This window comes from Rhinolophus sinicus, linkage group LG03, assembly GCF_036562045.2.
Source record: "Rhinolophus sinicus isolate RSC01 linkage group LG03, ASM3656204v1, whole genome shotgun sequence".
In the NCBI taxonomy this organism is placed as follows: Eukaryota; Metazoa; Chordata; class Mammalia; order Chiroptera; family Rhinolophidae; genus Rhinolophus; species Rhinolophus sinicus.
Genome location: NC_133753.1, coordinates 178,654,668 through 178,678,750, shown reverse-complemented (window position 1 = coordinate 178,678,750; position 24,083 = coordinate 178,654,668). Strand labels below are relative to the sequence as shown.

The following is a 24,083-nucleotide window of genomic DNA, read 5'->3' as shown; positions in this document are numbered from 1 at the left end:
AGAATTCATTGTGACCCATAGCCCTACACCTAGAGCTAAAAAGAACTATAGGGGTGAGCCTAAATAAGACCATTAAGTAAACCACTTTGGAAGGTTGTGCTTTCACTTCTCTGAATAGCTAAGTATCTGAAGAAACTCAAACATTTTACAGTGTGTTTTCATATGTTTGTGTCCTTAGAGTGAAATAGGGAGTCAAGTGGAAAATGAACCAAACCAGAAAAGCTACCAGCAGTCCAGAGGACTTAGAGACATTTATTAGTTTTAAAAAAGGATAAATTTTTATAAGAGTTGAAGCATTTTTTAATGTATGGAAAGAGCATACAAACTAATGTCTTTAGAAGTCAGTAACAAATTCATCAATTAATTTCCTGGTTTGGTTTCTCCTACCAAAGATTTCATATTTTAAGGAAATTTGAGATTAAATTCAATATGATGTTTTTAACATATATCTGCATATATGTATATGTTATAAGTAGTATATGGTTACCTATCAACATTTATTATGTATCTACTAACTGCTGGGAACATTGCCACCTGTTTCCATAAATATCTCATTTAACCCTAGCCACAAACCTGAAAGTATTAATAATTATTCCCACTTTAGAGGCAAGGAAACTGAGGTTTTTAGGCATAAAATGACTTTTGTACGTGCTAAGTGGCAGAGCTAGGCTCAGATTAGTTGAAGTCTCCTGGCACCAAGACCTAGCTTTGTCTTCCTTTCATCTGTCCTTATTGACTCGTAGCTTTGTGTAAATAAAAGGAACCCAGACTCAGCCAGTGTTTTATACACATAGTGGTATCTGGGTTTCAAGCAGAAGAAACCTCACTTAACGGGACCCAACTCAGGTAATTCAATAATCACTCTTGTCGTGCTGTCCAATATCCTGGCCTATAGCCAAAGGTGGCTATTTAATTAAAATTAAGTAAAGTTAAAAATTCAGAAAATTCAGTGTCTCACTTGCCACTAGCCGTATTTCAGGCACTGTATTGCTCCCTATGGCTGGTGACCCCCTATTGGATGGTTCAAATACAGAACATTTCCATCCTCAGAGAACCTTCTACTGGACAGCACTGCCAGCCAGAGACGTTGGCCCAGCCCACAGCGTTTTTAATTCTGTGGCCACCTGTGATAGCTGTTGACAAGTGATGAGTCTTCATCCTGACCTCACAGCTCCACGCTCCTGTGTCAGTGCCATGTGTCTGCCTGTAAACTTCATAGTATGCTCACTTTTCCTTCCAAGGAGGAAGTTGGCCGCATATGGAAGATGGAGCTGCTTAAAGAATCGGATGGGCTGGGAATTCAGGTTAGTGGAGGCCGAGGATCAAAGCGCTCACCTCACGCTATCGTTGTCACTCAAGTGAAGGAAGGAGGTGCCGCTCACAGGTGACTAGATACCCCTCCCCGTCTCTTCCTCCTCATCCTCTCCCTTCCCTCCCCCGGATGTTAGGACTCTTTCGCTTGGTCAAAGCGCTGGTGATGCTGGAGCACAGAAGGAAATCAGGCATGAGCAGTGCTAATTAAACCCATCTCTGAGCACAGGAAGTAGCTAATTGCTGGAGACCCTGCAGGCTCCGCCAAACCATGAAGGAGAGATTGGATTTCTTTCTAGTCCAGTTTGAGTTTCAAGTGAATGTTACTTCTCCTAACTTTGGGGATGCTTGGGGTCTGTTGTTACTTGTCAAGACTGTGCCACACAATAGAACACCACATTCCTGACATCCTAACTCCTGTAGGACTGTGGCTAAAGACATGGGAAAGGGATTGGTTTGGAACGTGACCACAGTTCATGTGCTGCGACTGGATTTGTCAGGTCTATTGGGATGCCACACACACTTACATACACGTGTCTCTGTTGTGCAGATGTGGAGGGGGAAAAAGTCCTTGTGAGTTTTTCTCCTTGTGACCCGAAAACAATTCACACATCAAAACTCTTTTTAATCTGAAAAGTTGTCTAAAGTAGGAAGAGGGACAGTACTTAGGCAGAGCTTGTACCAGAAAGAAGTCCATTTGGAATTACAGGGATGTCGTTGTCCCCAAGTGGAAGGCATGATTTTGCCATGCTAGCTGATTGCTTCCATATATAGTAAGTCCTCACTTAACATTGTCGATAGGTGCTGCCACTTTATGCGAAACAACATATAATGAAACCAGTTTTACCATAGGCTAATTGATACAAACAAGAGTTAAGTTTCTACACCATCTCATCAACGTTACAACAAAATGATGTTGAATGAAGTGACATTATTCGAGGACCCGCTGTACGCCAGGTGTCTACCATTTGCAAGGCACAGTGGGCATGTACATATGTTGTATGCCCACACGTAGACAGCAGGCGTATAAAGGTAGAATTTCACTGATGAGGGAGGTGAATGTAGTCTGGAATTTATAGTGTTTGGTCCAGGTCCACCGATTCTAAAGGAGATACGGCACAACAGAACAGTGTTGACCTGCCCGAGACCAAGAGGGTCCTCAAAGGCATATCTCGTGAGGTGGAGATGAAGGAGCTGAAAGTATTTAGTCTAAAGAATGGAACCCTAAGGAGAGGACCAGGGCACAAACGATCAAAGTGTTTTGTGCTCATCCATCCTTTAACTAGAAAGTAGGATGCTAATAAATAGAGATAAGATTAACTACCTTTGTCAGTTACCTGGACAGCAGTAATTTTTGAAGAATTAAGACCTTAGATAGTTTTTATCCAGAAAAGCATCATTAAACTTCCCAAGTGATGTATGCTTTAAAAAACTCCCACCGTTAGCCATTTTCCCATTAATCCTAAATTTTAGGTTCTAGTCTGTCTTTGGAAAGTTGGCAATTAGGAAACGCCTGTGCTCAGAGATCAGCTTACAGAGAACTGTTCTTGTCTGTTTTCTATGTGAGCTGTTTCTAGTGGGTCTCCATTTCTTTCCACCCTTAGCCTGGAGTTGTGTGTGTGTCTCTCTCTCTGCCTCTGGGGTATACAGTTCACATGTGGGGCATTCTAGTTAATAACAGGAGAAGAGCGAGATGGAATTAAAGAAGGAAAGAAGAGGTGGGAACAGGGCTGGTCATGATGCTGTTGTGGACAAGTTAGCGCAGGGACACTGGCCAGAACCATTATATTCTTCTTATTCCTGACTCCCTCTCCTGCAGAGTAACCCACCCACATACCTCCTTAAGGTTCCAGTGGTTTGTTCTCTGTGGTTCATGTTGTGTTTGTTCTCTTCTAGTCCCCCTCTCTTTCCATTCCAAACAACTAGTGGGGTCCTTAGCATTTCCGCCTTCAGGGTTTCTGAAGGACAGCAGCAGAGGGAGTCAGAAATCTCTGGTGTCCCTTGTCTTCTGTTAAAACCTAAATTCATAGAAGAGATTATGATACATGTCCTAGAGGATGTAGAGAGACAGAGAGAGAGAGAGAGAGAGAGAGAGAGAGACTGGTGAAGGAGGGAAGGGTGGAGAGAGGTTGATTCCTTGAAAGGAAGGGAGGAGAAAATCCACAGATTGGAGAGAAACAGAGTTGGGTGGATATGGGAATATTGGAGACATGCATGTGTCCCACAACTGCACCTGGATGTTAGCACAAAGCCTTCAGAAGGGATGGTGGAACCCTAGGCTCAGGGTCATTCAGCCTTAGCAGATTTCCTATCCCATATTTAGCAATGGAGATGAGAAGCCTCGGCTCCTTTGGGATCATGGGAGAGCAGACCCTGGGAGGCTCAGTTGGAACACACAGGACTGTTGACGTACCATGAATGAAGGGGCCTGCCCAACGCTCTAGCACAATGTGCCTCCCCAGACCCTGACCCCCCCCAAGAGAGCCAGTTCCTGTGACAGCTTTGTCTCCTGCCAGCCCAAAGCGAAGGGTGCTCCAAGTCAGCTGTAATATAATTGAAAAGAAAGAAAGACTAGAGAAACAGAACACGTTTATACACCTAGGTGTGGAGACCAGGTCTGATACCTGCAGCAGCAGTAAATTAGGCAGCCTCATTATTTATTTTTGTGTTCATCCTTCTGCTGATGGAGCTTGGCTATAAGGACACAAAGATGAAAAAGGAGCTGAGAGAATTTATCCTTAAGGTTCTATAACTCGGGGTGCAGGCAGGGGGCAGTGGACAGACACATGTAGTGCAGTGTTGCGGGTGCCCCGAAGGAAATCTGGCCAAGGACATGTTACCTGGAGGAGAGAGGGCATGGGATAGGGGATTCCTGGTAAGCTTAGGGTACGTTCACTCTTTTGGGGCTTAGCTCTGTGAATCAGCTAATGAATCAGTCATAAGGGCAGGGCAGGAGGTAGAACTGAGAAAAGAAAGACTTGACTGTCCTAAAACTTTGGGGGTCTGGGTTCCTCTACCATTGTCTCCACCTGGATGGGACATTTCATTGACATTGATGCCAGGTTACATGGTGGTAACTTAAGAATGTGCGTCTTACAAGGTGACCACCTAAAATGATGGAGCATTTCACTCCTCTTGAGTAGGAATCTGGACCCAGCCAGACCAAAGAATAAAGAGATCCCATTCCAATTGTTTCTGGTATTCCTACTTCCTCTTTAGCCTGGTTTTAACTATCCCCTGTCGTGATCCGCCCTAGCTCCAGGAAAATGACCCTTCTCAAGCCCAGAATGTCTTGACAGGGGAATTTTTTCCCATCTCCGTTTCCTCAGGGATGGCAGACTGTCCTTAGGAGATGAGCTGTTGGTAATCAATGGTCACTTATTGGTCGGGCTCTCCCATGAGGAAGCTGTGGCCATTCTTCGCTCAGCCACTGGAATGGTTCAGTTGGTCGTGGCCAGCAAGGTAGGTAGTTGTGTTTCTTTTTAAAACTATTTTTAATGGTGAATTTGGATTTGAGCCCTATCCATACCCCCCCACCCCCTCACCCCCTGAGACACCCACACGTCCCTGTGAAATTGCCCATTTACCTTGGGCCATTTAAACAGCCATGATTCTACAGTGCAAGCCCACAAGGGGCCCTTAGTTGAAGTGCATTTAATTACTTTGCTTTCTTTTAAGGGTCTTTGTAGGTATATTTAGAAGATGGAAAAGCAATAATAGGACTAATGAAAAGGTAAGAATGCTAGGATGGAAGGAAGGACAAGATGGGGAGAGTAGCAACTTGCCCAGGGAGAACCAAAGTGGAGATACAGAAGTCCGCTGGTCAGCAGGGAAGAGAGAGGCGTGGAGGTATGCATCTTCCAGGTCCTGAAGGAAGAAATGTTCAGGACCTTGGTTCTGACTCATGGCCTCATGGAGTGTTGGCACTGGAGGAAATCTTGTGAATCCTGTTTGTCCAGTCACCACCTCCTGTTTTTCCTCCTCAATTTTACAAGTGAGACAGTGAGGGAGAGCTTCCAGGTCCAGCTCTCATCTCGTGGTGGCGTTGATGCGGTTCCAGGTTCTTGATGCACAGCCAGTGTCTCTGCCCTCTGTCTTGCGTCTCCCTCTTCTTCATGAGGCCTCAGGCTGAGACCCCAGTGTATTAGGATAGTGCTGACATCCTGGGCCCCCGGCATCTGCTTTCATCCTGGGTTTCACCAGCCTTAACACTCTGGATAAAGGCTGCAGGACTCCACAGCTGTGTGATGAGAAAGGGGAACTTGGCTTTCTCAGTTCTGCTCCCTTGTCTCATCGTGCTGTTGCTGAGACTAGGAAAGAGCCCATGTGACTGAGGAGCTAGTGAAGTGGAGCCAGGGGGCTTCATTCCAGTTCCTCCGAGTTGCAGTTTAGGGAAGAATTGCTATGAGCAATATGCTCTTGCCAGTATGGCTCATTTTCCTCTTATTATCCCATTGTTTTTGAACCTAGCATCTGCAGGTTTTGATATATTTTTGCCTCTTAGATTGTAAGGACTATTGCCTAATTTTGGAGTATTTAATCAGTAGACTAAAAGGATATTTTAATATTTTGAGCTACATGAAAAATCAGCCTTCCTGCCTCCAGACACCCTTTACTCCAAATTCTAGACCTAGACGCTCAGGCTTCCAACAAGAATACACAGCCTTGGCAAAGACTTGGCAGGAAGAATTGGCATTGAGGCCCTGGAGGGAAAAGCCGAGACATTCTTCTACCCTTCCACAGATACCACTGGGCACCCTGGCATCTCCTCAGCAGGCATCGGGAAGGGGAGCAAAGACAGAATGTTCTCTGTCAGCCTGGTGCATTCCACAGGGAGGGAAATGCTACAGAGGAAGGAGAAGCACATTCCCCATTTGGTCAGATGGGCTGGGAATTTGAAAAGCATCATCCAGTCTTATGTACACACACACATTCAGAGAGAGAGAGAGAGAGAGAGAGAGAGAGATGTTTGCACAGCCCAGCTCCCCACAGTCTATGGCTTACGAACGCAGGGCTTTCTAGACAGGCATTATACCTCGTCCACCAAACCTTTAGTTCTATGATGACTTCTTTATCATGCTAGTTTGGAACATGGGGAAGGAGAAATCTCTTCTATGTCAAGCCACTATCCACAAACACACAGACACAAAGAAAACATAAATTAAAAACAAAACAGGGCCATTTATAGGCAAAACTAATAATTAAGGGGCATACGTAATAATTAAGGGGATTTTGAAAACAGTTTTGATGCCTGACCTATGTATGATCTCACTCATCCACTTAAAGGAAGTAAGGACACTAACGTATTGTGTGCCCACTGGGTGCCCGATGCTTCTTACCTATCATCTCATTTAATAAAATAATTCCCATAAGACAGGTATTCATTCTTTTTATTCAAAGGGTGACATTAAAATCTAAGTGATTAGTTAATTTTCCCAGAGGTCACACAGCAGTGGGTGGCAGAAGCAGGTTTTATCCTGGGTCCCTTAGACTTCAAAATTCATGCCTCTTTCTATACTCCAAGCTGCCCCTTACTCAAATACGATATGAAGGACACCAGAGTCAGTGGTATTAGAAAAAGATCATGTGCTCCTGCCGGAGGTGTTGACTTTTAGGGACACTGGCTGGGGTCTTTGTAGGATAGTCTGGAACCAAGGAATGGGTGTCCGTCTAGTTCTCGGTCCATGGGCTCGTGACCATCAGTACGAAGCTACAGCCCTAAAGCTGACCCAAAGCAGTGACACCTTTCACTTCTTCCCATGGTCTCTGTTTACAGCGAGGCGATACGCTGCTACAGCTGCTGCCTGCTACCGTGTTTCCCCGTAAATAAGATCTAACTGGAAAATAAGCCCTAGCATGATTTTTTCAGGATGACATCCCCTGAACATAAGTCCTGATGCATCTTTTGGAGCAAACCGTAATATAAGACCCAGTCTCATTTTCAGGGAAACACAGTATTTGTTCCCAAAGTTTATTTACACTATCTGAGGTGCTCAACCATGTAGAAGAAAAAAGTCAGTCTTCCAGCACTTCGTGGCATCTGTTCCTCTTCTTCATCCAGCCAGAGCAGTAATCCCATATTTTATTCCCATATTTTTTAAGAGAGGGAGGGAAAAACGAGCTTTTGATGTGCTGAATATAAGGAATAATAAAAATGTAAATTATTGTAGATAGTAGTCACAAAACTTTAAGGCATTGTTTTAGAAATACAACAGTCGCTTTCTTCTGGAGAGGTTGTCTCGTGTTTCCACACAAATATGCTGTTTGCTTATACATAGGAGCTTAGAACGTTTTTGTTGAATAAATAAAATCAGAGCATTTAAATTTGTTTTGATGTTCCTATGAAGTACATGCATAGCAATACAGATTTCTCTTGTGCTTTTTTTTTTCATTCTTGGTTTTTGTTAACAAGTACTTATTATATCTAATGTAGAAACCCCAGAAAAAAATAGAAGAAAAAGAAGATAAAATTTTTGTAATACTGCCACGAGCACCATCTATTAACTACCTGGTGTGTCCTTCCAGATGGCAGCACACATATATGTGTGCAATATACACATGCACGTTTTCATTACATGGAATCAAACGCAAGGAGACAGTGTACCTGAGGCCGTTCCAGCTGGACTTAGTGCCAGAACAGCCGTTTAAAAGCTGTGTATCTGGAACAAGTTACTACATCCCTCAACATCTCAGTTTTCTCGTCTGTACAGTGAGAATCATGGGATATTAGGATGATTAAATGAGCCATAAAGGGCTCTGAATAGTGTAGCTGGTCCCAACAAGCCTTTGGAGAAATGTTTGCTTTTATGATTATCACATATTATTATATCCAGTTTATTATTACCTTCATTATTCCTATAGTTACGACATATTATTTTGAAGCTATTTTTTTTCACTAAGTAGCATACTGTAAGAATCTTTCCACATCAGGAACTGCATTTCTACAGTATCATGTTTAATGACCGTGAAGTACTCTATCCTGTGACTTGTGCTGTTTACTCACCAGTTGGGACCTTTGTCTTTTTTTTTAATTAATTAAACTGAACTCATTTTTTGTTTAATAGCTCTTTTTCCTTTCCTTAGGCAAGGTCTGATAATATAGCATTCACAATTACTGATCTAAAATGAACTTCAGGTATCTTGAAGGTAGAACCTGCATCCAATGTCACTGTCACCAGGTGCCAGCTCAATAGTTTATCCATTGTTTAAGATGGATATTTTTGTTGTTTTCATTCTCTTTTCTGTCAAGCCCCAAGGAATACGATAATCAAAAGTTTCCACATGTTTCCCGCCTTGTAGAAATGGCTGGTGTGGGAGAATGAGGAGAGGACACATGTCTCTCTTTTCTGGCCGCACATCAGCCCTGCGGCCCTAGTCCCTGGCCTCATGCGGTGGCATTTCCCAGGGGACCGCTCAGCTCCTGTGTGTCCTCTTTTGCAGTTAGGATTGTCACGTGGCCTCAGCAATCTTGCCTGCATCCCACAACGTATTCTGGCTTTATCTGTGCATAGGAAGGGCTGTGTTGAAGAAGCCCCCTTTAGAGTGTAAATTTAATGGAGTCATTCCATGTATTTTTGTTGACCTTGAAAAGTTGTTCAAGGCTGCTTTTATTGAAAAGACTATCAGTCTCCACTTCGGCATTGTAATTCAATAAACAGTCTAATCTCCTTCTAATGAACATACGCTAGTGAGATGAGCAATGGGAAGAGGGGAGGATATGACGGATATTTGAACTCTGTGTTAGGCCTGGGGACGCCGTGATGAGCAGACACGGTGTGACATTCAGGGACCTCTCGAGACCAGCAGGGGAGATAGACTAGTCTAGCTAAACATGCACTGCAAGGCAATAAAAGACCCAGTGAAGGACGTTAGAGAAGAAAGAGGAGCAAATGGAGTGCATCCTGTGGTGACCCAGGAAGGCCTGCAAAAGCAGAGGATGCTCAAGCTTTGCCCACATAGGCCTTCGTCATGAGAGGAAGGCTGGTCGAGGCAGGAGGAGCTGATGGTGGAAAAGGCAAGAGGGCAATAAAGGGCAGGGTAACCTAGTTACCTGGGAGAGCCTGGTGTGTTTGGATGCCGGGTGTGGGTTGGATGGAGAGAATGGAGGGAGATGAGTTTGGAGAAGTGGGCAGAGGCCAAAACCCTAAGATGCTGGTCTACTAATGAGGACATTTAAACTGTATCCTGAAAGCAAGACAGGGGAGGGCATCAAGGGATCATAAGTTCAGGAAGCTTGGATTGCCTACGGAAACATTCCTCCAAGAAACAGATTCTTCAGGGGGAAAAAATTGGTTTGGGTTTAAATTGGGTCTACACCACTGATATTTGAGGTAACCTTGCAATCCTGGAAATGTGGAACATACATTCCATATAGTCTTTGGGTTGGGAGCATGTGACCACCCACAGTTGCTTCTGCTAGGTTTTCCTTGACCTTGACCCAGAACTGTCTGGTGCCATGGGATAATTCGTGGGCCTTTGATTGTATCCCCATAGGAAAACTCTGCAGAGGACCTCCTGAGGTTAACATCTAAAAGTCTGCCTGATCTGACCAGCTCAGTAGAGGACGTGTCCTCTTGGACCGACAATGAAGAACAGGAGCCAGACGGGGAAGAGGACGAAGGGACCGGCTCGTCTTCCATCCAGGGAGCCGTAAGTGTACCTCTGGTTTGAAGGGCTGCTCTGCTGGAATGATGTTTTCCTGAAGACACGTGCCAGGATCTGAGATAAAAGCTTGAGATAGTATGATAGAGGCCAGGATGGGAAAGGATCGCAGTACATTCTTTTTATTTTTTTAATCAAAATCTTCCAGAAAGATCTGTGAGGTAATGCTTTTCATTTAAGAAAAAGAAGTTGAAACTAGGCACAGGATAGGAGAACAACTGGGTATTAAGTTCTGTGCATATATCAATTTCTAGGATGCTTAATATATACAAGGATTTTATTGGTACTTATTGACAGAGTGTTTGAAAACTATTGTTTGTGAATTTGAACTTAGAGAGATTTCTGGTTGAAAGTGGAATGTTAAAATAATACAATACCCATTCAGGCAAAGCTGTATAGATATGTCTTAACATTTTAATCAAATCAGGACTCTCGCACAGCTCGTAGCTCTTCCTTACACAGCCTGTGACACTTCACACACTCAGTGGTCTGCTCTCACGCACTGTCTGGCACAGTCAGAAGGGCTTTTGGATAACTATGGTTGCAGTGGCTCCGTGGTCTCCCAGAGCTGACAGATGTGTCATTTTTAGTGTAAACTCTTATTAGCCTTTGTTCCCCACTGTCATGCAGGGTGTCACGCGGGGTCTCTGGTCCCACTCCCCACATGGTGAGGCCAAAAAGGAACACCCACGAAGCCATAGGTAGGGGAGCCATAGCACTATACTCTCGCTGGCAGCTGGGTTGGAGACACAGGAAGCAGGAGCCACAGAATCCGCAATCCACACTCCACCACACTCTGCTGTGCTAACTGCAGTCCACGCTTGCCAGCCACCATCTTCTTGCTAGCCCCCATTTGCTGCTAACGTAGCCACGGCAGTTATATTAGTGGCCAATGGCTCACTGGTTACAGCTGACGGCCAACTAGCCACAGCTGATGGCCATCCAATCACAGTTGATGGCCATTTACTACCTGAGTGAGCACCTTTCCACATGACAGAGAGAGCCTGGAAACTGCACTCTTGGCTCTGTCGCCACACCCGCCAACCAGCCATGGGGAGGGTGCCCTCTTTCTGCCATTTGGATCCCCTTAGAATTGCTTAGTCAAAGGTTTTCTCCAGAGAAGTTAGACTGATTTACACTTCTAGCAGTGCCCAGTTCCCATGCTCACCAATGGCATGATCTTAAAAAGAAAATAGTTTACCTATTAATCACATATCGTTTTATTGGTTGTCACCCACAAATCTCAAACTCATTATTGTCGGTGGAGAAACCAGAAGTGACCCTGCTTTGACAGCTCTCCCTTCTCTGTGCCTCAGCCACCACCTCACCCCACTCAACCTTCTGCTCTGTCCCCGTCACAGAGCACTCACACGAGGAAACACCCGAGTTTCTTCCCTGGCTTACCACCCGTGCTGCATAAACACCTGTCATTTGTCAGCCATTCTCTTGAGCTCTGGTCTCAAGCAGGAGAACTGGACCTGAGACAGAGCCCTGTAGGGCCAGCCAGGAGGTGGACAGCAGGCACACGGTATCTTCCAGACTTCACAGTCTGCCCTCAGTGCCTTATAAAGGTGCTGAACTACGGAGAAAAAAATATATTTATATGTTTTTTAGTACTATGTTTACAATCCAAGACTCTTTGTCATTTTTAAGCCCTAATGAACCACCTTCAATGAAAGAAACCTGGTACAGTTTTAATCAACTAGGTTACCCTGCCTTTTATTTCACAGATGAGACTGATTAAACCTGCTGCCAAATTCTACTCAGACATTGACTAGCGTTGCACCTGTAAGTGACGGTATGCTCCAAGCACTTAGGCTCAGCAAGTGTAATACAAATGCTAAGGACCTGTCAGAAGCACACTTTACGATTTATTTTTTGTGGCTACAATAAACAGCAATGAGATTTTCCTTTCAAAAAGCTCCAATCGTGCTCAGGATAAAACCATATGGTGAATATCAAGTTTGCAGAATAGAGGTAGGAAGAAGAACAGGAATGGGATGGTGAAATTCCATAGTCATTTCCACACTTGTCATCCATCTCAGTGGGGTCTGGCTCCAGTGACAGCACTCTCTTCCCACCACCCACCACCATATCCAATCCTGAAGACCACAGTTTGGTGTCGGAAATACCTTAAGTCTGGCCCTTTCTCCAGCTGTGGTCCGGGTCCACCTGCTCAGTCATTCTTCCTCAGCTCTGTCTTCTCCACTTTGTCTTCTGCTCCGCCATGACCATTTTTAAATGAGAAGCTGGCCGTGTCGTTAATGGTTGAAAATCATTTGGCGGCTCTCAGTCGCACTGGGGCTAAAATTCCGAGTCCTGAACGTGGCCTGCATGCGCTCCAGCCTGCGCTGCCTTTCTGCTCTCTAGGTTCCCAGCAGCCCCAAACATGCGCGTTCCCCGGCACCGGGAGGTCCACATTCCCCAGGCTGCTACTGTGTGTTTGGCATCCTCTGTTCTTTCTGCCTAGAAGACCTTTTTTGCCTGGCAAGATCCTTGTCAACCGAGCCCAAACATCACTCCTCCCCATGAGGAAACCTTTCCCTGACCCTCAGTTACTTAGTCTGTGTTCTGTGCTGGCCTAGCTCTGTGTGGAGGTTTCCATTATCGCATTCACCATCTTGTTTTCATAATTTATCTTTTTACTTTCTGTCTTCCTCATTAGAGCTAAACGTTTCAAGGGCAAAGGCTGTGCTGCCTTAAGCTTCTCCCTCTGCCTGGACAGTACAAGGCCTAGAATATAGTAGAGGGTGGGTGAATGGGAGGGAGGGATTCTGCTGTGAGCTCCTGTCATTCCTTGACCACTTCCAGTCCTTCCCTCGGAGATCACTGGTCCTCTTACGTCCTCAGGTCACAAGCCTGTTTCCCAAGCCTCTGACTCTTTTGCTTCCCTCTTCTTGCCCCCAACATGTGCCCTGCCTGGGCCCCTCTCCATCCGCTCTTCGGAGGGATAGTTCCCTGCCTCTTCCACCCGCTAGGGTGTCAGCACCCTCGGGCACTGCAGCACTGCGAGCTCTGGCCTTGCCATTGATTGGAGAATAAGGGAGAGCAATTCTCTTCTGGTCCCTGTGGCCAGCTGAGGGGGACTTAACTCAATTGCAGGTTTTGCATACCTGGAACCCTACTGGAATGGGGCAGCTGAGCACTTAAGCCTGCAGAGGGCATGAGCCATAATTCTTCCACTGCTTGCCAGGATCCCATGGAAAGGGGAGTTGAGACTGAAAGGAACTGAGATGGTTTTGCTTTCAGATGTTACACACGTGCCCTCCTCTCTGGTTATCTACGCACTACCTTCCTCTCAAAGACCAAGTGAAGTTCAAAGTTACCTGAGACGCCTCCCTCCACTTGAAGCATCTACAGTGATCTCTCTCTCTTTCCCAAATATGCTAATCACTGCTCCCTGGCAGTTAGCATCTGCTGTTTTCTATTTATTTGTTACTGCTTATCTCATGGCAGAGCAGAAAGAAAGAAAATACTTAAGGTTTGTCAATTTTGAAGTCAGGGTATCTCTTTGCACCCCAGTACCACAGAAGTACCTTGTATTCAATACATACTCAGTACATATGCCTTGATCATACAGCCATCTGTAGAGCAGTGGTTCTCAAAATGTGGTCCCTGACCAGCAGAATCAGTGTCACCTAGAAACTTGTTAGAAATACAGAGCCTTGGGTCCCAGCCCTGCTGAATCAGAATCTCTGAGGGTGGTGTCCAGCAATCTGTTTTTCAATAAGCTTTCCAGGTGGTTTGGACACAGACTAATGTTTGCGAATGTGGGAGCTCTCCAATAAAATGAATGGCATATGGGTTATTAATGGCTATTCAGAAAAGTGTGTTTTTTTCTGAAGTGTAAATAATTACAGTTCATCTTTTTTAAAAAATGACGTTTTTCAAGGGGGAAAAAAAGATCCATGCTCTGGCTTTCTGAGAAAGTGGCTCTTTCTAAAATGAAGAGAAGAAGAAGAGTTTCAATGTTACAGGATGAAATGGGTGGTGATACCTCTGAAGTGATTGGAAGCCTGTCTCCCTTTTTATATTTTTAACAACAACAACAATGGAAGTACAGATTGCCTTTCGCAATCTGCATCTGTGCGAGCTCAGCTAGGAAGAGTTTGCTTAGCACATCCATCAACAGACCTGTATCCGGCTTCCTTTGGCATCTGGAATCAGTTCTAACGTTTTTGGAATCAGCAGTTTGGGAAAATCTTGGAGACCTTTTGGGTGATTAGGGCTTAAGCAGGAATAAAGGACCTCATCTCTCAAAAGGAAAGAAGAGCCAAGCTGCATCTGACGATTCTGTAAGTTTGATCATTGGTGTTCGATTCTTTGTTTGTTGGTGGAATAGTCAAGAAGTATGAAAACCTGAATCACAGTCTTCTGGAAAAGTCATCATCCTCTGAGGTAGATATCCATCCAGATATAGAAAGACAGGAGAGGAGCTCTCGTGTTTTATTTGGATTGAATAATTGATACAGTGTTCGGCTCTAAATGTTTCCAAAAGTATCTGGGCATTGAGGATTTGTATTGCAGCATCCAGAAGTACCATTTCTGGTTGAGTCAGGCTGGCCTGGATGGGAAACTGGGGCCTGCGCTAGGTTTTTCTGGTGAATTGAAGTGAGAGTGTGAGGCAGAGAACAGTGAGCACCAAGTACGTAAGCTTGTGGTTAGTTTTAAAACAGAAAGACCCCAATGTCTGGCTGAAAACCAGATCTTCACAGAGTAAAACTATTAATGCAGAGAGATCCTGGCACCGGGTTCCCCGAGCTTTTTGTGAGGGGAGTGAATGTTCTTTCCCGCCAGCCTGGAGGGGCCAAGGCGGGTGTTATGACAGGCTGTTCATAGGGCAGCCTTGGGCTCTGAGGTTCAAAGCACAATGCAGTGGCAGCCGTTGCTTAAAGATGTCCTCATTCTCCTGGTTCAGGAACGCTCTTCCCTTCTCCTTAGGGTTCTTCTTCCTACTTACCTAACATTAGGATTCACCTCTTCCAGGAAGTCTTCCTGGATACATACATCCTTCATGCCTGAGCCCCCAGAATGTAATAGCACCCTGTAATTTCCTCCATGACCCTTAACACAGATTATAATGATACATTTATTCATGTGACAGTTTTTTTGATGTCATCCTCCCCTATTAGTAGGTGATCCATGGGAGCCCATGTCAGGTTTGCTCACTCCTATATCCCAAATGCTAAATATGTATCATGGGATGGGTGGAGGTTGGCCCGGTAGGCAGTCAGGTGTATGGTTGCTGTACCCTCTCATTCCCTAATGCCCCTGCATACCCCTCATCATAAGATTTATTTACCTTCTACTGACTCACCCACCTTCCCCAGCATACCATGAATTTCAAATGGGCATGGCACATAGTAGGCACTTATTGTTTGTGTCCACAAACTAGAAAGTCTATCTGCCTCTCCCTTCTGAGGGTTTCCGTTGGGGATACGAATATCAGTAATGTAGAAATTTCTTTTCCACGTATAGCATTGGGAGGACACAGTGTCCCTTTCCTTATAACAAGACATTCGTGATTGCACCTGATTAACAAAAGAGTAGGTTTGTTATTTTTTATTGGTTAAGATTTAAAAGCTGCAAGCAGCAGAAAGGGAACTTGGGACTGATTTTTAACAAATCAACAATAACAACAATAACAATAATAAGGGATTGCCCTTCCCAAAGGAGTTGGTGAAGCAGTAAGTGGGATGGGAGTGAAAAGACAAGGCAAGAAGGCACCACAGAAAGGCGCTTGGGATTGCGAGTCTCGAAGCTGCAGATTCTGGTAAATAGCTACCAGGAACCATGGGATTAGCTGGTCCAAACTTTGCATTTTATAGCCAAGAAATCCAAGATGGGAGACAAGACTGCTGAGCTCCGCTGATAGCAAACTTGTTCCCCAGGTGAGTCACAGTATGGCTCAAGGGAAAGAAAAGGTGAACACACTAAGAAAAGCACTCTGGCACTGCACAGACATGTAAGTGGAATAAGTGTGTGTTGCAGACACATAAATGGACACAGGTAGCTCCACATTCTTACGTATGTCTAAAATCCGGGGCAGGGGGATGGCGTGGTTTAGCTGATCATGAGATCTCCGCGGTCTACACTGGAGGGGCCCATTTGGCAGGCCTGAGTGGGATGGGGCCCAGGAGTCAATTTTCAGAAGCATCCCAGGTGATCTTGATCCTCCCAGATTTGAAAAGCAAAACTTTGGGAAATGCTGGCGGCCGGAGGAAGCAGCAGGTCCAAACACACCCCTCTGTTGCCCATGTGGCAATTTCCATGACGTGACACAAAGTGGCAGGGCTCCTAAGAGTCTCCTGGCTGGGCGCTAGATGAGGCCACAGACCTATCTGTGCATGGCTTTGAGATAAGGGAGGTTTTGGGCCCCCAGCTCTCTCCTCCTTTCTGTACTTCAGGATAGAAGGATCAAGGCCAATGTATTTGTGGTTGGAAACTTGGAAGCGCAGTTCCCCCAGCCTGCTCTGGATCCTACATGAGAACAGACTTGCTTGCACATCATGGCTCTCATCACCTTGGCAGCCACCCTGGTATACAGACTGGTGGTGGTAATGCAGAAACTGTGTTACTCGTGGCGCAGGCAGCAGCACATACTGACCCCCACTTCCCCGAGTTGTACAATTTTCTTTCCACTGTTCCAAACTGTGACCCACCCTCTCTTCTCCCTCCAGAGTCCTTCCCCAAGTAGGTCTCTCAGTTCACTTAGACGTTCGTTAGGCCACACTTCAACTTGGCATCTGTAGGAGGTGGCTTGAAACTCAGTACAGTACGTAGAATTGCCAGAACAAGATAAGAACCACAAGACTGCAATTATTGCTGGTCTAAGAAAGTAAGATTTACATTTGGGGGTGGTTTTTGTTTGGTTTGGTCTCATACTTAAGGAGATGAAGTGAGTATTTAAATGGGTGGGGGAAAATAAGATAAGGATAATTATTTGGCTGAATTGCCCAGAAAACTGCTGAAGTTTGAATTAGGCTTATTCCCGTGGCACATTTCCTGGGGCCTGTTCCAACTCGCTACCTGGCTCTGTGCTGCATTTTCATCCAAGCAGTTTGCAGTTCTCAAGGAAGTAAACAGCTCGTGTGATCTGCATAGCAAAGCAAATATTCTCTAGTCTAATACCGCAGTGGTCTCCAAAGTGGGGTGAGTGCACCTGGGTATTAGAGGGAACCAGATGGGACCTTGGAGTGTGGGAGGAAAGTATTAGGACTTATATAGATTTTTATCTCATTTTCAATGGTTTTGTACTTTATAGTGCATGTATACATTAGTACAGTAGTCTAGGGTTGTAATTTATGAATTTATGCTGGGGGTGCCTGCCGGCTACATAGTCTACAAAGGTTGACGTCACGGCACGAAGCATTATGATACGCAGTTAAAGACATCCCCTTAGAGTGCAATCGCCTTTATTATCATCTTTTGGATTTGAAAAATTCCTTCAAATTTCACTGAAAATACAATGTGGACGACTAGAGCATATAATAGTTTCTTTCCCCTCAGATTAATTTCTTTTATGAAATTAATACCACAGACATCATGAGGCGACCTTATCTCTTCAGATAAGATATTGCCCATCTTTGCGTTCCTGTGCAGTATTCCAAGATGCCTTTCAGCTCTTCCCCCATTTCCGCCATTCCCCTGAATGTTCTTCTTATAAATATCACCCTTATTAATTTAGTTTTATATGTCCTGTGGGAGTTTAAATCTGTAGTTCTCACACTGAAATGTAAAGTAGAATGTATTAAGACTTGAAGGAAAGTGGCAGTTCGGAAATGAAACTGAAATAAAAATTTCTTCTGCCATAGACAAAATGATGGCAATTCCACAGGGAAAAAAACAGGATGATGTGACTCCTTTGTGCACCATATATCTAAAGTAATATATCTTATTTGTTTATGAGCTTCGGTCAGCCTTTAAGGTCACAGAAATCCTTGACATGTAGGTGGCTTTTGAGACTGTCAATGGAGAGTAGTGCTCCACAAATTCTTACTTTCTTAGGAGAAACAGGATATCCCTACATAGTTTCAATTCCAGTTATTGTGTTGGTTTTTTTAGGCAAATGACGAAATTACCTTTGACCGCATGTAGATGAGTTAGACAAATAGGCAATGAGTGCTCAAAACAAAACAAAAAAACACCTCACTTGAAGACTTCATGAACAGTGGAACATTTGGAGTTTTTTGTTTGTTTTGTTTTTTGGTATTTTTCTCTAGTTTACCACATCTTATACAACACAGTAGTACAGAGCTGAGAAATAAAAACAAAGCAAAATATAACAGCAGAAGTTGCCCTGTGGAATCCAGGGCAGAAATTTCTCAAAGCCATAGAGCTGTTTAAAATGAATAGAATTCTCCCCACCCAAGTGTTTCCTTGCCTGGCTTGGTGTTTGCTGTTTGTTTGCTTGGTTTTGCTGGCCCAGCTCTTTACGTAAGCTACTGATTCAGCTCAGTAAATGACATTTGCAGAAAAAAAAAACATGCCTCTCCCTTCTGGTTCTTGCTCTTATTCCTTCACTTGAAATATTCTTCCTTCTGCTCCTGACTATCAAGGTTCTGATGCCCGTCATTCCTCAGAGACGTTTCTAATTACTCCAGCCTTCTGTCATCTCTACTTCCTCTGATTGCCAATTTCATTTGCCCGTTTCTCACATTTTAGCACTTCAGAATCAGAAAGACACCTCCTGATTTATATACATGGTGGGGAGATGCTTTCAAAATGTACTGGCAAAGTTGTTGTTTGGATGTTCAAATTTATTTCCCCTAGAAACAAATATATTAATAAATATTGGTGGAATTACCTTGTAAAACTCGTGATAGCAACTAGGTGACCTGCACGTCACACATACACACCCTCTTCAGCTCCCAAAGCAAACATCTCTAATTCTTCCCAACGCTCTTCCGCTGATGCCAGATACCACCTCAGAAGTTGATAACGTGACATTCAGTTGCCCACACCCAAGTCATAGTATGAATGAACAGTAGACTCAGCCAGCTTCACTGCCATCCATGTGAGTGCTCTGCTGGCTGCTTTGGGGGATACAGAGACATAACTCACACAGCCTTCCTCTCTTACGATACTTATTATATTCCATAATGAATTGCGGTTATTTCTGTTCTTTTCATGTTCCCCATTTCTGTCTAATAAATCCTTAGGAGCCATGTGCTATGTATGACCTAGTGGAGTGACATCTGATTCCTCCCGGTGATCAGGGAAGGTTCAATGGATGGGGTGGTATTTGATCTTCATAGGATTGCCACAGGAACACCCACAAATATGGGTGACATTCTAGAGCAGAAAAATAACATGTACAGTGGTCCACAAATAGGACATTTTAAGGCCAGTTCAAGGGTCAACAAATAGTGTATTAAGTGCAAATGTCCAGCCCATGCTTTTGGTTCCAGACCGAGGACTCATGACTTACTTTACGAGTACTGTGACTCATTGATGGTTGTGTGACAGGGTCAGATCTTTTGTTTTAAGGTTATCAAGCAGTGAGTTAGAGGAAGAAAGGCAGTTGGAGGTGGAGAGATAGATTTGGAAGCTTTGCTGTAACCCCACTGAGAAGTAGTCAGAGCCTGGATGGAAGGATGGGTGGCCATGACAATGGAAAGGCAGGAAGCAGTGTTACTGGCTGGTCAGTGGAGGAAGGGAGCAGGGCCAGCCTGCTAGTTGGAGGGTGGGTTCTCCAAGCCTTACAGCTTGGCGAGCTACGGGCTCCTTGGTGGTAGAGAAGAATGAAATGAGTTTCCTCTCCTTTTTTTCCCCTGAAAGCAAGGCCAATCCAAAGCAATATTTTGAATGAGATTTTGTTTACCCTCTAGCCTCCTGTTATCCACTCCTCGCCTGCTGGTCCCTTTCTTCACAGGTTTCCTGGATCTTAGTACCTCCCTAAAGTTCCCACAGTCTCCCCGAAGAGGTTCCAGGTTCCCAAGAATCCTGTTTTTTATTCTCCAAGTCATTTTCTTCCTTTTCCTACCTCCACTACCACCATCACCAACAACAACAACAACAACAAGACCAAAAAAACAAACAAAACCCTTCCCATTTGTTTCAAGTACTATGTTTGTTAGTAAAGAAATCTGATTAAACCAATTTAAGTTGTGGCCAATAATCCTATGACACTTAGCAAAATATGTACATTTTAAAATGAGAATCCTTGTTTTTTTGAGTGAGTTTCTTATTGGTAACTTTTTTTTTCTTTAGAGGGTATCGTTAGGTTTTAATTTTAAAAAGGTATTTTATTTTTAGTTACGTCAGCCTAGGAGGAGAAAAACATTTCTTTTTTTTTTAATTTAAATATATTTTATTCAAGTCAGTATAAACCACATAAGTGCTATTATTTCAACAAAAGTCAATATAAACATTTTTAACGAGCAATCTCACTTGTTTTGTACCCTGGCATAGGAATCTGGTGTGTTTTTTGCGCTTACAGGACATCTCCATTCAGAGTAGCCGCGTGTCTAGTGCCCAGTAGGCACGTGGCTAGTGCTGCCACTTTGGATTGAACATGTCCAGAGTTAAATGCCTTGCCCTAAAGCGTTTCCCACATTCTGGATCTTTTCTGATTGTATCCGTGGAAAGTGTGTACTGTGTTCCTCTGGTCTCCAATTGTCCTACAAATTGGTGTGTAACTTGTATTGGTATCTTTTAAAGATGGAACTAAAAGATAAAATCACAATGGCTGCACGACAAAGATGTTTTAGAGGAAATACCATGGTAGACCATTCAGTCTTGCCTGCTTAAGATGTCTGTCCTTGCCAGTGCTTTCCCTTCAACTTACTCTAAGTTATGTTTCCTAAAAATTCTCAAGTTCGTTCACAGTGAACTGTGGATAAGGATGGGTCTGAGCTGTTCCTATCTGTGAGAGGGTGGCAATTGTAAAGTTCAGGTTGTAAACATTACAGGCTTTGCTGGCCAAACAGTGTCTCTGGTAACTGCTCACTTGCCTTTGTAGCGCACAAGCAGCCATAGGCACTAAGTGAACTAATGGGCGTGACTGGGTTCTAATAAAACTTCCCAAAAGCAGGTGTTGGACCAGATTTGGCCCCCGGGCAGCAGTTTGCCAGCCCCTGCTGTAGGTGCTCATGTGTGAGCCTGGTACAGCCTTTTATTCCTGCTTCCCATCTGGCCTCCTCAGAGCACATCTCAGCTTTCCAGATTCTTCCAGAAGTACATGCCCTTCGAAATATCTATCAGCACATCAGCATGAACTCAACACCACTCCTGGAAAAGAAGGAATTCGGAGTAAGGCTCATGTTGATCTGGAAAAGGCAGCAGATCAGAATTTAACCACAACATCTTCCCCATGACCAGTTACTCTTCTAAAACCTGCCTGAGTGGTATACCCAGTTAAAACAATCCCTTTCTGTTACAATAAGCCATGGAATCATGTAAAAGTTCCGCTAAAACATTTGTATAGGAAAAAAAAGGCCCTGCAAGAATCTGGCGTGTTTATTGTTACTGCTGAATGGGATTGGACTCAGCTGCTGTTAGGCCACCTCTGACGAGTCATCCCTTATTTTCTTTCCTGCCAATCCTTCTGTTTACTTCTTAGGTCTCTTTTCCATGCCTTTTTGATGGCCCTCCCCCCTCTACTTTTTGTATATTTTGAGATTTTCCTACACACACCCACACACACCCACACACACACACACACACACACACCCCAGATTTTATCATTCTGGCTTTTAGGGGAATGTGTAGCCTAGTCCTGCTCCCAGAGATATGTCCAATGTGAACAGGCAGCCAGCTCCTGCTGAGAAATGACCCAAGGGTCTGCCTTTAGTTGCCAGCCCACAAACCCAAAGAACTCCAGACCCACAGTTTTTTCACCCACTCGGTCATGGGAACATGGCCAGTGTGAGAGATTCCTGCTTCGTAGAGAATGTCTGTGCTTGCCTCAATTCGAAATCAATACCAAGGAGGGACACATGCAGATTCTCCTTCTTGCCATTCGCATCTCCTGTTATTTTTGAATGACTGAGGGTCACTTGAGGACAATGACCTCTCCTTGGGAAGGTGACACAAATTCACCACAGGTGGCGCAAACGTGGGGCAATGACTGATGACATTCTTACGTCCTTAAAGGGACCAAGAGAGCTCTTTAATTTGTATGCATAAATATCATCCAAATCACCAACAAAGTGGGCCTAAGTGGTTTGGGGATGATAAATGTGAGGAAACCGGAAATGGGCTGAGAGAGAACAAGGACAGAATTATTTCTTTCTCTGAGCCACAGCCTGAGTGCCTCTGTCAACATCAGCTGCCGCCTTTCCCCCGAGCAGCCTCTGGTGCTCTGCGTGTACCAGGGCATACTGGGGCTTGGCAAGTTTCACTTTTCAGTTTTACTGTTGTCCTCTTTAGTCCTGAGTTACTGTCTGTGTTGGAAAGCAGTAAGTTGAGTGTAGCGGTAGATTTGTGTTTAAATTTCTGCAGTCAGTTCACAGGTTTCTTGCTACTTTGGGGCTGACTGATGGTTGTTTTGATTCCCTTTTTCTGAATGGTTATTCATTCCCAGCCCTGGCCTCTCTGATGGCCATCTGGTTCTCCTTTGGTCACTCCAACATCTGCCCCAGAGATTTGGAAAACGAGCTTCCTTTGGCAGCCTAAAAATAATCTTAGTGTGACTGGAGCATGAAAGGGAAATCGCCAGACTCCACTGTCCTATAGATACTGACCAGGGGAGAAAGCCAACAAAGAAAGCTTCCTCAAGATCTGGAGCTAGATGACATGTCACATCTGCAGATTTTTTTTCCCCCCACATGCTGGGAACTGTAAAAACATGGCATGAAGTGGATGCAACCAGTCCTGCAATTTTCCTTGGGATTAGATATGCTTGCACAATGGAAATGGTTAGAGATAAAAGCCACCCTTTGCATGGTTTGTTTGTAAGGCTTCAACAGTTAGCTGAGCAAGACAGATGATGCTCAGTAGTTCGACATTATATTAGTCACAGTGTATTCACAGAGATCTCATAAATGCTTTGGACAGCAGTTATAGGACATTTCTAAGTACTAGACTTTTAACATGGACCAGAGGGGCCTGTCTCGTAGTAGACAATGATGGTTTGCTCCTCAACCCCAGAAAACTAAAATTTGCCAGAAGCTAAAACTTAGTCCCTGTGCTGTTTCTTATCCAAAGTTATTTCTAAACCACATTGTCCAGTGCAGCTTTTCAGAGGTTCTGTATTGAGATAAAAAATGTCAACATAACTATATTCAAATAATTAAAATGCCAATCAATTCAAATCCCCTCGCAAATTATAATCCAAAGATGTTAAAATCTAAAGTAATTAACATCCAAACTTAAATTTCCTTGACCTTTTGAGTTAAAAACCAAAGCACTTCATGTCCCCCTTCAATCTCTCATATTTCTTATTTTGCTCCATCTTAACTAAGGAGATTCTTGTATTAGGTGCTAGGTACAGGTAGTGCTTTTCAGCATTTGCAGCCTGGGATATTTTCCACTAGAAGAAGTATGTCTCTTTCAGCTCCAAGAAAGTTGAATTTGTTTAACAGCAAGTTTCTTGTGTGCTTTACTTTTTAGTGAAATGTAAATGAACAAAGAGTAAATGGACTCACAATGGTATCAAAACATTGGCTGCAGACCCTTGACATTTAGAAAAGTGAGCCAATCCCTAGCCCCTGGACAGTGGTCCCAGGCAAAATTTTGTTCCCAGCACCTTATTTAATTTTGCCAAAGACCATGTCAAGAATTGTAAAAAGTCTGAAATTTTACACTACAGATTCGTGGATGCTGGCAGAAGACATGAGATTCCTAGGTCAGAGACAAATGACTTTGTTACTCAAAGCACAGCATTTTTTGGCTTTCTCCAATCCCAGTTTAAGATTCAGTCCCAGTTTAGAGCTTTATGTTTGCATAATTTCCCCTTGCCCCCCACAAGTCCTTTGGGAGTGATGCAGAGGGGCTCAGGCAGGTACACACACGGGATTTCTAGCACAACTGGGGAACCCAGAGCAAAAGCAGCCTGAATCACTTGTGATGGGCTAGAAGCAAACCTGACTGCTCTTCGCTCCAGAGAGGGACATTATCTTTATTATACTGGACATTACACAAATCTGCCCATTCTCCTGAGTCACTGT

The 24,083-nt window shown here is 44.1% G+C and overlaps 1 protein-coding gene across 5 annotated transcripts in view; it reads left to right on the top strand.

Moving 5' to 3' along the window:
- The window catches only part of PDZD2 (PDZ domain containing 2), a 331,805-nt gene that overhangs the window by 250,974 nt on the left and 56,748 nt on the right, over nucleotides 1-24,083 (top strand). For 3 of the 5 annotated variants that reach the window (XM_019737273.2, XM_019737275.2, XM_074329029.1), the window contains 3 exons: nucleotides 1,242-1,384; nucleotides 4,641-4,773; nucleotides 9,805-9,960. In XM_019737273.2, the coding sequence (XP_019592832.2) occupies nucleotides 1,242-1,384; nucleotides 4,641-4,773; nucleotides 9,805-9,960 (432 nt within the window). The remainder of the gene's footprint in view (nucleotides 1-1,241; nucleotides 1,385-4,640; nucleotides 4,774-9,804; nucleotides 9,961-24,083) is intronic. The other 2 variants (XM_019737277.2, XM_019737274.2) reach the window with 2 other exon arrangements.